At 35.4% G+C, this 18,325-nt stretch overlaps 1 protein-coding gene and 1 long non-coding RNA gene across 2 annotated transcripts; both read right to left on the bottom strand.

Annotated features, from left to right (window-relative positions):
- Positions 1-445: 445 nt before the first annotated feature.
- Positions 446-5,507, bottom strand: LOC120633503. Its single transcript, XR_005659197.1, has 9 exons — positions 5,164-5,507; positions 4,805-4,852; positions 4,457-4,510; positions 4,093-4,141; positions 2,863-3,779; positions 2,560-2,603; positions 2,163-2,210; positions 1,737-1,789; positions 446-1,235 (listed from the first exon to the last, which is right to left on the bottom strand). It is a non-coding gene; the product is annotated as an uncharacterized LOC120633503 (long non-coding RNA).
- Positions 5,508-5,806: 299 nt separating this feature from the next.
- On the bottom strand, positions 5,807-17,972 carry LOC120633501 (translation elongation factor 2). The gene is made up of 15 exons (XM_039903718.1): positions 17,831-17,972; positions 17,277-17,491; positions 16,478-16,671; positions 16,108-16,305; positions 13,519-13,654; positions 12,342-12,564; positions 11,563-11,709; positions 10,396-10,557; positions 9,829-9,993; positions 9,217-9,408; positions 8,901-9,080; positions 8,231-8,520; positions 7,961-8,063; positions 7,081-7,338; positions 5,807-6,195 (listed from the first exon to the last, which is right to left on the bottom strand). Exons 1-15 carry the CDS (start codon positions 17,831-17,833, stop codon positions 6,127-6,129), a joined length of 2,535 nt encoding a protein of 844 aa, XP_039759652.1. The 5' UTR covers positions 17,834-17,972; the 3' UTR covers positions 5,807-6,126.
- Positions 17,973-18,325: the final 353 nt, after the last annotated feature.

The raw sequence follows: 18,325 nt of genomic DNA, 5'->3' as shown, positions 1-18,325 counted from the left end.
GCACAGAAATTATTTTCCTTGCACCTGCCGGGAACAGTGAGAGTATTTCGAGGATTCAATAAACATCTGCACAGGCTCACAGAACTTGCTTAACAAAATACATAAACATTTGTACCATCTGCAAAGTTTCGCGATTTGTAAGAAACGCTCATTTAATAAATGAAGTATAATCCTAATCAATCTTGTAAGAAATCTTATTCGCTTATCGCTGCAGCCCTACTTTAACACCCGTAGCGTGTTGTACGCAGGCTAATTGCTGCTGTACCAAATAGCTTCGACTTTTACAATAGATAGATAGATAGATTTGATAGCAAAGAGCTATCAAAGGACTAACTGCTGCCAAACTTACTTCGTGTGGCTGCTCATTTACCATTGCAATGCCAACAAATAAGTGTAGTTCTATTCAAATTCATGGATGATAGGAAGCGTAAATAAAATAAAATAATTTGTTTAATTCATTTATTTTGAGACACGAGGCGAGGTCCAAAAGTTCGTGAATAGAAGGGTTTGAAATAAATTGAAACAATATAATCACCCTGAAGTTGAATACATTTATTAGATCTATGAATTAATTTTTCTAAACCGTCGTAAAAATATTTTTTATCTTTTAACGCAAAATGAGCCAAAATTGCCTCCTTTACTTCATTGTCGTCGGAAAATTTCCTTCCCCTTAGGTCTTTTTTTAAATTAGGGCACAAAGAAAAATTACTTGGGGCCAGATTTGGATTGTAGGGTGGGTGGACTAGCGATTCGAAGCCATGTGTGTGCAGAGCAGCCATTGCAACTCTGCTTTTGTGAACCGGTGCATTGTCTTGCAAAAGCAACACACCTTTGGTCAGTTTTCCTTGATGGACTATCCTTTAATTTTTCTGTTTATGAATCGTTGCGTAGTATTCTCCTGTATCCGTAGTAGTATCCCTTCACAATCCCAAAAAACAGTTGCCATCAACATTCCAGCCGACTCCGACACTTTGAACTTCTTTGGCGGTGGTGTCCCCTTTTTGTGCCATTGCATGGACTCTAGTTTGGACTCAGGCTCAAAGTGATGAACCCATGTTTCATCTCCGGTAACAATTCGCCCCAAAATCTGTGCAGGCTCGTCTCAAAAATTGTTTTGAAGCATCGACGCGTTGCTGTTTCTGAAGCGGCGTGAGCATTCTCGGTACCCATCTTGCACTGACTTTTGTTATACCCAGATGGTCATGTAGAATTCGCAAAATCTGATACTCTGATACCTGTAAACAAAAAAGAAGTGTTAATAAAACATCATTATCTTACAAATAAACTGACACGTCGAAAAAACCAGGATAGCAAACGGTTTATTTAATTGCCGAATGAAATCAATGCTAAAAATACAGTGCGTTATCCTTTTTTGCTATAGTGGTAATAACTTTAGTTTCGGATGACAAAGATGATCGTAGAAGAATGACGGCTTTGATTTGGTAATGTAATTTAATCTATAAACTTAAATTACCTGTTATTTACAAAAATATATAAATTAAATTGCAAAAATTAAACGTAACAGTCTAATTAATATATATTCATCCACATATACTTTACTATTTACTGCAATATTACGGAAAAAATTATTAGCTTATTATATAACAACAGATTGGATCCGTCGCGCGAAGTTTGGAAAAAAAAAACGTTTATGATTTGGAAAAAATTCAAATACTCAATAATCTCGCTTTCTGTGGTAAATATAATAAATTTCATTCTGCCTTTAGTTTGCTTACCCTCACTAGTAGCTAGTTTTATTGAGCTGCTATGAGTTGCCGAGTTGCTAAAACTGCAAAGGAATAAAAATAACTTCAATCAACATTTGTCTCTATTAAAACAAAAAAATAATGCAAAAAAACAAGATATCAGGCCTGTTGAGCTTGTAAAACCATCACAAATATTTGGTACAGTTTTATCATCATAACGATGGGAAAAAATATTAGGTTATTGCAATAACGTACAATTTTACTTTATTTAGTAAAGAATGAATAGAGTGACTATTTTTTCTTACTTAAATAATCTTTTCATTCATTTTTTCTATTATGTGTAAAAAATATTAAAAACAATTGTAACACGAAGATTTTTTGTCTAAATTATTGTTTAGTACACACTTGATTTACTATCTAAAAAAAATTGACTTATATTTAGATTTAGGTTCTCACCGTAAGTTGCTGTAGTTTTCATCAATCTAGCCACTGAAACTGGTACATCTGCAAAAGGTGATACTACGTCAATATAATGTCCAGTTTATTATAAGTTAATAATATAACCGTAGGTTTATCAGGCCTGTTGAGCTTGTAAAACCATCACTAACATATTTGGTACAGTTTTATCATCATAAAGAGTTTTTGTAAATAAATTCATTGAGTCCACAGAGCGTTAATAAAATTGTGAAATCATTAATTGACAATTTTGTAGACACTTATATTTGCACTTCTATCTAAAGAACATTAAAATGACCAATAGAAATTAGTCACCCAAAAATTAAAATGACTAAACTAAGCTTTTAGGTATAAGAAATATTATTCAAAGGTGTGTGTTGTAAGTCATTTTACTCACCTTAATGTCACGTTGAACCGACTATTCCAGAGGTTTTCATGTGCCTGTGAAAATAAAATATTTTTTTAGAGATAAGCTCATCCAGACCAACAGTTTAAATCATTTTGCTTTTAAAATCAGAATAACATTATGTAATTTTTTGTCCTCAAATCACTTCAGAACAGGTCTGTTAACTCATCATGCTACCTAGACTCTTGAGGATTGAACATAAGATGTTAGGGGTCTCTAAAAGTTATACTAACTAAACTTGTAAAATTTAGGTATTATAAATATGAAGGTGAGGCGTTATATAGTAAAACTCACATAAATGCCAGGTTTAATAGTCTATTCCAGAGGTTTTCAAGTGTCTGTAAATATAAAATTATTTTTTAAGAATAGCCCAGCCAGACTGAGGTTTGAGTACTAATTTCTGTTTTTTTTTTTAAATCAGAATAACATTATGTTTTCTTTGTCCTCAAATCATTTCAGAACAGGTCTGTTAACTCATCATGCTACCTTGACCTTGTATCCTGTAGATTGAACATCAGGATTATTACCAACATTATTTACTTATATTTGTGACTTTAATATACATAGTAATGTCATACTATTTTAACCCTAAGGTTATATATTATTTGAAGATTATGTGATTCTAATGTTTATTTTTGTCCGCAAATTACTTCAGAACAGATCTGTAAACTCATCAAGCTACCTTGGACTCTTGATGATTGAATATCGAAGTATTATACAACTACTGAAGTCTAATTATGACAAACATTAACCAAACAATAAAAATAATATTTTTCAGTGTTTTGTAGTGGAGTTTATAATTTTACTCCCCTAAACTAACTAAAATGTCTGGTTATACTGGCAATTCCAGAGGTGTTTAAGAACCTGTGAAAGTAAAATTTATTTTACAGGATAGCTAGCCACGCGCAATGATTTGGGCGAGAAAAAATTCCCTAACTTTGGCAATTTAAAATCAGAATAACATTATTTTTTTTGTTCTCAAATCACTTCAGAACAGGTCTGTTAACTCATCATGCTACCATGTACTTGCTATGTTGATGATTTAAATTGTGTATGCACACTTTAATAAGTTGTATAATATCAACCTTATTACTTGAAATTATTATGATCTACTTTCAACCTGCAATATAAAATTATTTGAAGATAGTGTGATGAATAATTTTTACTCACCTAAATTTTTGGTCCAATCAGCGATTCGAGGTTAAAAGTACCTGTGGAAATATAGATGTTCTATAAAGAATAACTCATCTAGACAAAGTTTGACATTTCAATTCGCAAATTTTTGCTAATTAAATTCAGAATAACATTATATTTTTTTGTCCTCAAATCACTTCAGAACAGGTCTGTTAACTCATCATGCTACCTTGGAATATGATGATTGTACATCAGAATTGTGATAAATTCCCTAGGAAGTAATAAAATTTACCAACAGTAATTACTTAAATGATTGTGGCAAACTTAGGTTTTGGTAGATAACCAAAGCCTATGTTTGCCAAGGGTTGGGTATCAAAGAATTTTACTCACCTAAATTTCAGCTCAAACATGGTTATTCAAGTTTTCTTTGTTTACTAACCTGAAAAATTTTTTTTTTTAAGGATAGCCCTTCCAGTAAATCTGTTTGACTATATTAATTTCGCAAATTTTTGCTTAATGAAAATCAGAATAACATTATATTTTTTTTGTCCTCAAATCACTTCAGAACAGGTCTGTTAACTCATCATGCTACCTTGGATTTTGGATGATTGAACATCAGAAGTGTTATAAATTCCCTAGGAAGTAGTAAAATTTACCAACAGTAATTACTTAAATGATTATGGCAAACTTAGGTTTTGGTAGATAACCAAAGCCTAAGTTTGCCAAGGGTTGGGTATCAAATAATTTTACTCACCTAAATTTCGGCTTGAACAGGGTTTTCAAGAGTTTTCTTTGTGTGTTTGTTAACCTGTAAAACAATATTTTTGAAGGATATACCATCCAGTAAATCTGTTTGAATAAATTAATTTCGCTAATTTTTGCTAATTAAATTCAGAATAACATTATATTTTTTTTGTCCTCAAATCACTTCAGAACAGGTCTGTTTACTCATCATGCTACCTTGGAATCTGATGATTGTACATCTGAATTGTGATAAATTCCCTAGGAAGTAGTAAAATTTATGAACAGTAATTACTTAAATGATTGTGACAAACTTAGGCTTAGGTTATCTAAAGGTTGGGTGGCAGATAATTTTACTCACCTAAATTTCAGCTTAAACAAGGTATTTCAGTTTTCTTTGTGTGCTTACCTGTAAAAAAAAATATTTTTAGCCCATCCAGTAAATCGGTTCGACCATATTAATTTCGCAAATTTTTGCTAATGAAAATCAGAATAACATTATATTTTTTTGTCCTCAAATCACTTCAGAACAGGTCTGTTAACTCATCATGCTACCTTAGACTTAGGATGATTGAACATCAGAAGTGTGATAACTACATACTTACAGATTTTTTTTCATTATAATACATTACGTAATATTATGTAAAACATAAATCAACTACTGATTATCATGATGACTAAACTTAATGACTATAAATATTGTAACATTGTATAACTCACCCAAATGTCAGGTATCACACAACAGGAAATTCCAGATGTCTCGTCAGTACCTGTAAAAATTAAATTAATTTACACAATCTCCACACAATTATATGGGCTACAACCATTTCTCTAACTTGGGCTATTTAAAATCAGAATAACATTATATATTTTTTGTCCTCAAATAACTTCAGAACAGGTCTGTTAACTCATCATGCTACTTTGGACTGATGAACGCCAGAAGAGTGACAAAATCCTTATAAAATTAATTTTACTAAAAATAATCATCACTAGCTTAAATCTTAAGTATATAAAATATCGTAAGATTCTTTTTCTTAACTTAATTTACAACACAATATTCATCAAAATTCTTACCTATTTATAATCGAGCAACGCGTAACACGTGTCTGAAATGCACACAAACCAATATTTAATATAATATTTAGGTATATAAATAAATTAAAAGCAAATTTTAATTTAAAACTTTCTCTTTAAGTTGTATTGATAAGTTTAACTATTATTTTCTAGGTTAACTGTGAACATGGAAATAAATAGAAAGTTTTAAATTTAAACATACCAGGCTGGCTATGTAAAAATATTATTCTCACCTGTTGAAATTGAAATGTCAAATTCCCTAATCAGACATAGAAATTAAAACTGCGCATAAAATAGAAAAATTATAATTTAAAAATTAATTACAGTATAATTAAATGTGTCCAGGTTCCCACTACACTCAATGATAACAAATAAGGCGTAAAAAGGGATCTTAATATATTTGCTCTGATACAGCCGAGTATCACATGTGGTTATTAACAATACATCTTGTAGATCAATATTTGAATATTTTATTGAAAGATCTCTCTCGCTCACAAAAACTGAGGCAAAAATAAATGGTGTCTTTGAACCAAAATGATGACAAATAATGCGTGAGGCGCGCTCGTAAAGTTACATATATTACAGTATTGATTGCATTAGCTACGGCGTTTACAACTTGTCTAAGTATTGAGTTAGATCTGGAAGACCTTCCTTTAATCCTTTCCGTTTTCTCGTGTCCTGTGAAAGAAAAAAAAGCAACGGTTAATTCAATACTCGAGTTGAACCAAATTTTTTTAGTTTTTAAGTTTATGTTATAATTAATATTTTTATGTGTTGTTCAACACAAGCATGAATGAATTTTCCAAAAATTTTTGCTTCATGAATTAAATTACACAATTGAACAAATGAATAGCTAGCTAGAATTAAGTTATAAAAATGTATCGCGCGCGTCGTAGCATGCGGTCCCGGGACATGAGGACAGCGGTCCTGTGCAGCGTTTAGACGCGCGCGGCTCGCTCTGCGTCCGCACGAGCCGACGACCTCACCGCGAGCGGACCGCGCGAACGGAATGCGCACTAAGTCGCGGCGCGGTGTGCGGACGCGTTCCTATTTCACATACTTAATCAATAGTTCGATCTATTGTGTTGTCAATAAATAGAAGAAAGCGCGAGATGCCAACCACGATCTTTGCACCATTCCTCGTGGTTACAGTTATTAGTTACGCCTATAACAATATGCAAAGTACATTTAGCTAAATTAATTGCTGTCAAATTATACACCTAATCTTCTTAAATCTACTATTTGGCTTCGATCAATTATGTAGTCCCATACAAAACAAGCCAAAATATTTACCGATTTTGATATTTTATTCTGGTCATTTATTGAGTGTCTAGAAATATTGAATATATGTATAACCTAAAATATGTTTATTTAAAATATGATATCCTGTCATTTCGAATGTTTATTGAGATGTAAAGCATGGACATATTTGACACTTATGTTTAACCAATTCCTATTGGCGACTGACAGCACATCTAGTATATTATTAATCGAAGAATGCACACATGGTAAAAATTGGTAACAATCTACAAGACAAGCAAATATGTAAAATAATATAAATACCATAACTACGCCGTAGGGCTTGGTGCCAGGCTCGCAGGGGTCGCCAGGCAGGATCTGCCAGTGGTCAAACACGCACTGAGGGAAGGCTTGGCCTCCGGTGTTGGAGCGCAAGTCGGCCGTGAAGCCGAACGACTCGTTGACAGGCAAATACGCCTTAACGACGAACATGGGGGTACCCGCCACCTGGGACTCTTCGAACACGTGGCCACGCCGTCTGTTCAACACGCCGTAGATACCTCCCACTGCTACCTCGGGACACTAACAGGCACGAAACAAAAAAAAATAACGTCAATTCAAAGGATTTTGGTACGCATTTTAACATATTTATATGTTCAATATTTTTTTACAGGTGAATTGTTAGATCAAATGCACATTTCATAGTTGTTTCTGATTCTTTATATGAGATACTAAATCTAAATGTGTTACATCATGCAACTTTATAATTTTTGGATATTCCGATTGTTTGTGTTAAAAAATTTAAATAAGTGTTAGTTCCCTATTCAGGCATAGGGTATACAAAATGCACGATGCCAAAACATTGAACAGTTGCTATACCACGTCTCGGAATAGCGGCCTGACAATAGCCAGCCCGCTTAGGATAGTACGTGGGGGGAATCATGCATCATGTCCATGCACAAACCATGTTTAATATTGATACCAATTCCAATATGAATTGTTAGCAAGCAATGATTTGTTTGTCAGGAAATAAATTATCATTTGCCTGGAGGCAAGTATTCTGGCGAAGGGACAAATGAATTTGAATTTGACATTAAATGGGGAGTTGAATTGTATTTTACATGTTGAAAGATATATTCTTTACTCTCTACTAAAATCGATGACACCAACTCCTAAGTTAAATCTGTAATGAGCATGTCTTTACCTGAATTTCACAGAGATACACAGGCTCCATGAGTCTGGGCCCGGCCGTCAGCAGACACGCGTATAAACATCTTCTAGTTGTTGGAATGATTTGACCGCCACCTCTGTATGCAAAAACAAGGTTATTATACAACTTACAAACGTAAGTCTCTACTACTTTTGATTTACTAAAAATTTACTGCCTGGCTTTAGTCCTGCTTAGATTGCATGTAATTTGCATTTTTAAGAATGATTCTTAAATATTATTGAACTGAAAAAATAGCGCACGTACCTGTGGATAGCGTCTGTATGCAGCGTAACATCATAGATGTTAAACCGCACGCCTCTCAAGTTCTCCTCAGCCATGACACCCTCCTTGGCCGCCCACTGGAAGCCTGCTACCACAGAGTCCTTGATCTCGTTGAGGTACTGCACTCCCTTGGAGCAGTCCACCAGGATGTTGGGGCCGGTGCCCTCGGGACCGAAGCACCAGATCTTACGCGCTTCGGTCACGTCATACTCGTATTTCTCTCCCAAGTAACGGGCACGTGTTTTGAAGTCGTCACGCGGGTTAACTTTACCCTGTAGAAATGATCTATTAGGAACTTAGTAGATTTCAGTTGTGTTCAAAATACAGCATTATTAAATTTTATTCCCTAGTAATGATTTTATAAAAAAAAGTTTCTCATTAAAAATTATGACACAAAAACTACTTTATTTAAAAATATGCTTTAAATGCTTTTGAAAACAAAATTTCGTTTGCATTTCAATCTAATTATGTATGATTTGTGAGTACTATTAAGTCGAATATTACGATGTTTATGATTTTAATAATAAAAGATATACTTATCAAAGTTTTATTTGGGCTTGTAAAACCAATAGTCAACAGTCGACAGTCAACCTGAGTCTCAAACTTATATGGTACAATGGAGGCATAAAATAGATCCTAATTTTAAACTTACATCGTCGATGTCTTCTGGGAGTCCGTCAGGCATGGGCGTGGCCTTCATGAACAGACGGTTGTGCTTGTTGGGTGATTTCGAGAGACACATCTGGTTGGACATCTCGTTCACTGTCTCACGGTATGACACCACAGGGTCAGATTTCTTAATGGGAATACACGCGTGGTCCTCTTCCAAATCCTGTATAAATACCAAACAACAGAAAACGATAAATTTTCTCTCAACCATCATTTCAAATATCGACATACATCTAAAGAATTTCTTTCAGAAAAAATATTAAATTGTATATTCATTTTATGAAACAAATAAAATTTACCTTGAGACAAATCTCAAGATGCAACTCTCCGGCGCCGGCGACGATGTGTTCTCCAGACTCCTCGTTGATGCACTGCACCATAGGGTCGGACTTTGCGAGGCGCTTGAGACCCTCCACCAGCTTGGGCAGGTCGGCGGGGTTCTTGGGCTCAACGGCCACACGCACGACGGGCGAAACACTGAACTTCATCACCTATGTGGGCAAAATCATACGATTTATTACTTGCAACACGAAAGAACTGTTACTTGCACTCGATAAAATGCGGGTGATTGAGTGTTTAATTGACTCTGCGTGTATCGCGGCAGAGTGTAGCTGGGTCTCGTTACCGGACCCCATATTTTTTGTTTGTATGGTACCATAATCTCAAAACAATTAGAAGTATGGAGAAAGCAGGTGGAGAAAATGAACAGTCCTTATTTATCCTTTGATCATGTACTGATTCCACTAAACTGACTTATATAGTTTACGTGTACTGTAAACTAAATTAATTTTCTCCTTTTTATGAAAATATCAATTTATTCCTTATCGTAAATCACGTAACACCTACTGCGCTTACTAGTCTGAAACTTTTTATACCTAAAACCTATAGCTATTTAGTTGTAAAAGCTTTACCTTCATGTTGTGCGCGTTCTTGAAAGTGGTGATGGTGCCGGTCTTGACGAGGAACTGGTCGACGCCGACCAGCCCGCAGATGTTACCGGACGGCACGTCTTCAATAGCTTCTACGTAACGACCCATCATCAGGATTGTACGCTGGATGGTTTTCTCATACATATCCTAGAGCAAACAGTTTTTATTATTTTTATTCACTGCCACAATACTTTCACAATTCCAACTATTTTCAGACAACTTCTTGCAATAAAAATCATTTCGAAGTCTCTATTCAATTTTTTTGTCTATTTAGTTTAATAAATTAAAATAAGTAATGTTGAATAAAATGTGTCGCGCGCGTCGTAGCATGCGGTCCCGGGACATGAGGACAGCGGTCCTGTGCAGCGTTTAGACGCGTGCGGCTCGATCTGTGTCCGCACGAGCCGACGACTTCATCGCGAGCGAACCGCGCAAACGGAACGCTCGCTAAGTCGCGGCGCGGTGTGCGGACGCGTAAACTAGTCTTATACATGAAGGACACCATTTTGATTTCTGGGTGTATTTAAGAATGTAAATTTATTTTCATACCTCTTTCTTGCCGGGCTGGTAGTTGGGGCCCATGATGCGAGCCTTCTGTCCAGTGATCACCTTGCCGGAGAACACTCGTCCGAAAGCGTAGAAACGACCCTTGTCGGAGGTCGGTACCATCTTGCTCACGTACATCATCAAGGGTGCTTCTGGGTCACAGGTCTGTGAAAAAATAAAAAAGAGAGCAATATTAAATGGTTTTCAAAATGAGAAATATGAATAGTGAAAACAGACATTAAACAGCAACAATGCAATTATCTACAGTTGCAGAAGTTGCCAAGTATTTCTAAATTTATACATATTATAAAGTAAAAAAATGGGTTCAAATAATGTTTTTCTTTATAAATTCTGTTTTTATTTGCTATGAAGTTGCCATGAGTTGTTACAGAAGAATTACAAAATTACTTTTGCAACATCCATCATTTGTATCTCAATTTTCGATGTAAAACATCTACAGAGAATGCCTTACCAATCCATAAATGAGACTTCTATTTTCGTCCTTTTCTGCCGCTGGTGTATAACATTAAATGATTTACCCAGTATCAACAGGACGAAATAAACAATATATAATAGTTTATTCACATTATTATTTTTATTACTTTTGAGTTAAATTCGTATTTTTTTTTATTGTGGTTTAATTACTTAGGAATAAATAAAATATAATATTGTATTTTTAAAATTCCATAAAGAAATACTGTGACACTGTTTCAATTTCATTTTCTCCTACGAGGGAAGACCTGTACTTAAGAATAGTAAGTACATTGATAGGCTGCAGATGATGTTTCAATAAATAACCTAACTTCAACTAAACATTATAGAACATATTTGCATAATTAAATAAATAATTTTTAGAAATTACTTCTGATACAATATTACTATCGCTAGCTTTTCACCTTATTCAAATATTGTAAAAAAACTAAGTGATAATAAAAGTATAAGGTTTTATTTAAATAAAAGCTCACAGTGACTTTAATGTGTAATTATATTTTTGTACATAATAACAAACATCTTGGCCAGCAAGTGTACGTCGAGAGTGGCGTTTTTAATAGCTTTTGTGAACCACACTGTAAATATTGCAACTGTGAACACCTGAAAGAGCCTATTTTCAGGCTTGCCAAGTAAGAATTTTTAATTACCTGTTTACTATAGGATGAAATAGTTCTTTACCTTGATGCCAATAGCGGCTTCATCGTCGTGGGGTCCTTCGTACAGCATCTCCATACGGTACTTCTGCGCCACCACGGGGGACGGCAGGTGGATGGCAATCATCTGCAGCAGAGCCTCGCCGGCGGGCAACCAGGATCGCATCACTACCTGCAAACCATTACTGTTTATTGTCAATGCTGAAAGGTTTATTAATAGGTTATGTCAAATTAGCAAATGCATGAAGTAGCCCTTATGTCTAGGCTGAAGGTTAAACAAAAGTTGTTGCTATGCTTAATATTATTGTTTAGCATTATCAAATAATATGAAATGTATCTATCATTTATGGGGTCAGCAATCATGGGATTTCCAACCAATTCCGGAAAGAATAATACTGTCCGTCCTCTTTGACACCCAGAAGCTTATGGGTTTAAGCAACTGGCAACACTTGGGACTAGTCTGTTAACAACTTATACAAATATAGGATAGATTGACGTTAAATATAATTCATAAGGCGCCTATTTTTCTACGATGATTTATCTAATCTGGCTTATAGATATGGACGAAAAGTAATTGGCTATATTGCTAGCAATAAGAAGAGATATCTTGATGGAGAACTGTTGCCTATTTACAATCAAAAAATACCTCTCGACCAGTACAGTACCAGCCTTACCAGAGGAATCCTCATAAATAAAAATAATAAAAACAGAAATCAGGTCAGACTTTAAAAGATATTATAGAGTACCTCGTAAATATGCGATTTAACCATCCTATTAATTAAAAGCCGAAAGTTTAAAACTTACTTTAAGTAGTGCCTTTCCATCCTTGTCCGCATCCTCGTGCTTGATGGTGACTCCGATCTTCGTCAGCAGGGCGCTGATCTCCTCCTTGCGGAAGTTCATGATCGCATCGAACACCTTGTAGATGGGGTCCAACACGTACATGCAGAATGAGCGCTTGTTTTCATTGTCCTTCTGCTTTGCCCACTTCTTGGTTTTGCCATTGAAGAAGTTCTCACCCCACAGCCTATTTTATAAGATTTTTATTTTTATATTTACATCTTCCACAAGAAATAAAAATTATTGTTTTATTGTAAGTGTTGATGCTGAAAGATTCATGACTAACTTGCTTCTTGGAATTCTACTACCAACAGACAGTAGTACGATATTTACAATTATTAAAAACCACCAGTAGATGAGAATTTTTCAGATGTTTTATGCATATTAACATACTAATTGGGTTTTAAGATCATGGCACGCTGTACAAACGGCGCATGATGAGTCACAAGCACACATACCAATGTCAAACTACATTGAAAGGTATTTAATGTTGTAAACATAAAATATACTTTTGCAACTGTTTAAATTTGTATCTCAGATTTAGTTGTAAAACATCTACAGAGAATGCCACAATATTCTATAACTAAGTCATATAATATTCGTCCTTTTCTGCCGCTGGTGTATAGCATCGAAGACTTTACCCAGTATCAACGGGACGAAAGAATATTATTTTACTTTTAAATTTCCATAAAATGAACGCAAGTATGAAGACAAACGAATTGCGCCTTTGTGTTACTGTGTGAAATCACAAGAGCCTCGATTGTTCGATACGGGCCAAAAATCAAGTGTAATGGACTTAGCACAGAGAAGAAATTCTTGAGTATCTGGTGCCTGGAATGTCGAATTTGACGTTGGCCCCGCCGGAGGCACGAAAGGATGGAGATTACAAGGAAATGAGCAGTGGCGTGCACAGGGTTTTTGACTAGGGTATGCATAAAGCAGGCACATTGAAAAATTCCCCTCCAATACGAGTTTTATAAAATAATTTGGGTATGCAGTGCTTTTGTGCATGTATGAAGTGCACGCCACTGGAAATGAGGTCAGGTGTCTAGTCACAAACCACTCGTAGCAGCTCAGTAAACGCCCTCACCCTATTGGGGACATAGGTCTTCAAACACTACTTTTGTTATAATAATTATACCTGTTCATGAGCTTGACAAGATCGATCTTGAACTTGTCGGCGTACATCTCTGCGAACTGCTTGAGGGTGAACGCCCACCCGTGGAGCCCGGAGCCGAAGCCTACGGAACCCTTGCTGGGGTCCACGCGTACCTCACCTGATTGACGAGATGTTAAAAAATTAGTGTGACGTAGGCAAATATACTGAAAATATGAATAGGTTTAGCACGACCGATGCGGTTAACTCGTGCTCTTAGAAATTTTTATAAATGTGTTGCTTTAGTAGTTAGTATTGTTTTTTTTTTTTTTTTTTAAATAAAAAAGGTTGCCCACAATGCACGACGCAGAGATATGTCAAAGATTTATCGATACGGTTCATACACACTGGAGAATGGACTAGTGAGGTACCTTTTAGTAACAAATAAGGTAATTAAAAAAGACTTTGCGACCTCAAAGAACTTGGGTACTGATTTCTATTTTTTCTGAGTACTATTTTCAATTATTGTTGGTTGATTATACATCGTAAAGCTCTCGTTTGCGTTTTATGAAATCAACTTGTTTGCTATACATTCAATGCAATTAGTTATTACACAAGATTACACCAAATATATGCAGTATAGCAATTACTTTCAGTCCATTTTGACCCCAAAAAGACATTTAAAAATCTATTGGCAACACATAGGACGTATTTGAATTCATAACATTTTTGGTCTGGTAGTACTCTAATAACGTCTTTCGAAATTATGCTTCATAATACAGTCTTATTACTCCGCACTTGACCTATGGATGGACTTCGACCTTAGCCACATCTCATTATGAGAGGAGACACCAATGACGATGAAAGAAATCCACACATAGCTGGCCCACTATAGAGAGTGGGCCAGCAATGTGTGGAAACAGCGGGATTATGATGATGAGTTTCAGATAATAGCCGAAACCAATTAACCCAAACAGACATAGTATAATAAATGTTTTTTATGCTGTGTATTTTATGTAAACGATTTTGTCCGCCAATAACAACAGTTTCGACGTATAAGATTTAGCTTAATCTTCTTTAACTACGATTCTTACATACTTAGGCACCATTATGTATGTTACGCATTAATATCGATTTTAGAGTATTCGTGTTGCACTCTAGTGGGTAACGGCACCGTAGTGCAGTCTCTAGGTTATTGTTCAACATATTTTCATCCTTTAAAAGAAATTAAGCCTTTTTCCGTAAGTAACGTTTCGCAAAAATGGGCGTTGTTTAAAACAAGACTGTCCAAAACTTTGCCGCTTTCAGTGTTCAAGTATGTGAGTTTCTTTATTCCTATAACTTCTGAATGCTTGATCAGATTTGGAATTATGGGGTATCTTTATCTTCTGCTGCTCAATTATTTATGGAAAAGTTCAATAGGACGGTTGTTCGTTATAGAAATCGATTAGGACTCAAGAGCTCTAGCCAAGCCAATTCAGTTCTGGTAGATTACTTAAGTATAAATTTCAATCTTCCGATTTATTTACATTTATATTATAATCTCACATATTAACGAAACATAAACAATTTTTTTGGAACCATTTTTCGCATATCAAACCCTGTCTTAAAGTAGCCCTAATATCCCTTGTTTTAGAGTCGCAAATCCTGTTCTTCTGATTTTTGTTACGTTCTGTCGAAAGCCCGAGCTAAAGAATCGTAGGCAAATTTGTGCTGAAATGAAATGCAATGCACATGAGATCTATTTTACTTCAATGTTCGAATATTTCATACTCAAAAACGACTCTTTCATTGCGAGCTAGCAAATCGTGTACTGCTGTTAAATAAAATATATAAGAAAGTAATAAGATGAAATCTCAATCCAATCAATGATTTTAATTATTTATGTATTTTAAAATGCATTCCCATAACAAGCTATATCATTGTTAAACTTTAACAAATTAATAAACGAGTAAAAGCATGACAATGATAAGATTATCATATCTTTCATATTATCTCAAGAAGGATAATAATCTAAAAGACATAAAACAAACTATGATGTCAGATGATGCAATTAGCAAAAACATTTATAAAAACTATCTTACTTTTTTTTAAATTTTTAATACAAGCTGATACCAGATCTGTTAACAGATGAAAAACGTTACTACCTTAAAATCAAGTTCAAAGGAAATGCACTCTCTTTGATCTTTTCCAAGACTCATAAGGCATTGTGCAAAGATCTTTATAGTCATCAAATTAGTAAATACATTTCAAACAAACCATAAATATCATCATCATCATAAATACCCATCACCGGCCCACTACAGGACACAGGCTCCGCCTCTGAAGGGTTTAGGCTGTAGACCATCATGCTGGCCCAGTGTGGATTTATGGATTACACATGCCTTTGAGAACATTATAGACAACACCCATACAGGTTTCCTTACAATGTTTTTCTCCACCGTTGAAGCAAGTGATGGTTTAATTGTTTAAAAGGCACATAACTTTGAAAGGTTAAGATTGATTTGAACCTAGGCTATCACCACAAAAAATAAACCAACCTAAAAAGTTCAGTTAACACTCCTAAAATGTAACAAAACTAATGTAGTAAAACAAAGTCTTATTGTTATCAATAAATTTAAAAAAAAAACTCACCCATGGGACCACTGTCATCAGAGTAAGTGGCAATGATGACGTTGACATTCTCTACAATACGCTGGAAGGTCTGGTACAACTCCTCAGACTCCAGTTGCAACTCAAGTAAGGCACGGTCCATCTTGTTCATGAACAGGATTGGCTTGATGCGCTCAGCAATGGCTTGACGCAGCACAGTCTCAGTTTGCACACACACACCTGTGTACAGCAGAAACAGAAATTTATAGAAGTTACTGCAACAGATGATATATCTGACACCATTTTAATTAGCTTTGTAAAGGAATCTGCAACTGTCTTGGGAAATCTAAATTTGTGACAACTGTAGGTAATAAAATGCTTCTTTTAGCTATTAAAATTAGTTATTTCATACCCGAAACACAATCCACCACCACAAGAGCTCCATCAGTGACACGGAGAGCTGCCGTCACCTCGGAGGAGAAGTCAACGTGCCCAGGTGAGTCAATAAGGTTGATCAAGAAACCCTTTTCACTTTTCTCACGCTGGTCTGGGTTTGTAATGAACACCAAGTCTTTCTCTTCCAGTTCAAAGTACATAGAAATGGCACTGAAATGAAATTTTTTGTTAGCATTTTGGTTTTTAGTTTTGGAATCTTATAATTATTTTGTATAGATCAGATGGCCGTTCTGAGAATCTTCATTGGAACTCAAGTTTTTGTATGGTATGAACAATCATCATTTAGAAGTCTTTTTATCATATAGACTACATAAACATAGTGTGTCCTACAGCTCGGCAAATATTGAATTTAGCATCAATTTAAACTGTAATGAATTGTTTTGTGATAGCATTAAAATTCATGTAACAATTTATTTCGAGTTATTGAGCAATAATTTCATTGTGTAACACAAAAAAAATTATGTATACTATTTTAATATTTTTATATGCTCAGTTTTTAATCTTACTTTTCAAAGATCTATAGATTTATTCCTTATTTGCTTGCATAGCAATAAAATGCACCCAAGACAATTCTCACACAACTTAAAGGTCGTTGAACTTGTCAAGATCCAATGTCATGGTAAATAAACTGTTTATCATGTATATTATCATTCATCAAATTACAAAGAAATAAAAACAGAAATTTAGAAATTTAAGGTAAAAGTAACATGCTGCAATATCGAAAGGTTATAAAAAAAATAATGGTTATTACTCACGTGGATTTGATGGTAATACATCTGTCCTGTTCGTCCTTACGGGTGTCTGTGAACCGAGTCTCGCCGGCCCTCGCGTTGGCGATGATACCGGCTTTGGAGACCAGCGAGTCCGTCAGAGTGGACTTGCCGTGGTCGACGTGAGCGATCACGGACATGTTGCGGATGTTCCGCTTCTTGTCCATCATCCCACGGATCTCGTCTACAGTAAAATTCACCTGCACAAGCGAAATAACCACTTAACATCTTCATGTTACCGCAAAACAGATGGCAATGCCTCCTGTCACACGCACGTTGCATTTCCTCAACGCTGTTATTCATTGCACGCGACGTTTGGTATCTTCAAAACCACAGTTTATAAGTTACAACAGAATTTGCAACACTACAAAATCACAGAAACACTTTGGAAACGTCACCCGATCACAAAGGAGAATGTCGCAAAGAGCCTAGTTCTAAATCACTTTTAAAGTACTAAAACCGAAAAATATCTCTACAAAATGCAAGCGCAGCTATCGCGGATCACTTTTCTCAACGCAAATATCAAAATGAATACTCACCATATTGGATGGTTTATGATTTTTCTTTCAATAAATTACAACACCATACGCCAGCAATGGCGTACGCGTTAAAAAGGACACTTTTTCGACTTCGTGAGCCGGATATACCTGCCAGCTGTCAAATGACGTTAGTTTCATAGACAATTTGTGCTGCCAGCTCCTAGTTCCTACTAAGATACTACATGTTGCCAGCCATAAAAACTATTGCAGTACGCGAGTAGACTATATAGGAATGTAACCAGTAAATAAACTGTTATTTTTTCATCGATAGGTTCGCCACTATACAATACCAATTAACCTATTACACCATACAATAACAATAATACCTTCATGGCTTTAGGCAATTTCACAAGTTGCCCTCTTGTGGCTAGTAGTACAAAATGTCTGGTCTATTGTAAGGAGTGCCAAAATCTACGGCCCTGAGCCACAGCGTCCTTGTTTGTGGTCGACAAACGTGCTTTTTCCGACTAGCACCGGCCGACTCTTAACATTAGT

This window comes from Pararge aegeria, chromosome 21, assembly GCF_905163445.1.
Source record: "Pararge aegeria chromosome 21, ilParAegt1.1, whole genome shotgun sequence".
In the NCBI taxonomy this organism is placed as follows: domain Eukaryota; kingdom Metazoa; phylum Arthropoda; class Insecta; order Lepidoptera; family Nymphalidae; genus Pararge; species Pararge aegeria.
The sequence above is the reverse complement of the archived record's forward strand: the minus strand, read 5'-3'. Positions and strand labels throughout refer to the sequence as shown.

Excerpts from the sequence above, each read along its gene's own strand:
- LOC120633501 (XM_039903718.1), bottom strand. Across the intron at positions 12,565-13,518 it reads CTTGTCAAGCTCATGAACAG|GCTGTGGGGTGAGAACTTCT; the intron begins GTATAATTATTA and ends CTTATAAAATAG. Across the intron at positions 9,994-10,395 it reads ACCAGCCCGGCAAGAAAGAG|GATATGTATGAGAAAACCAT; the intron begins GTATGAAAATAA and ends TGTTTGCTCTAG.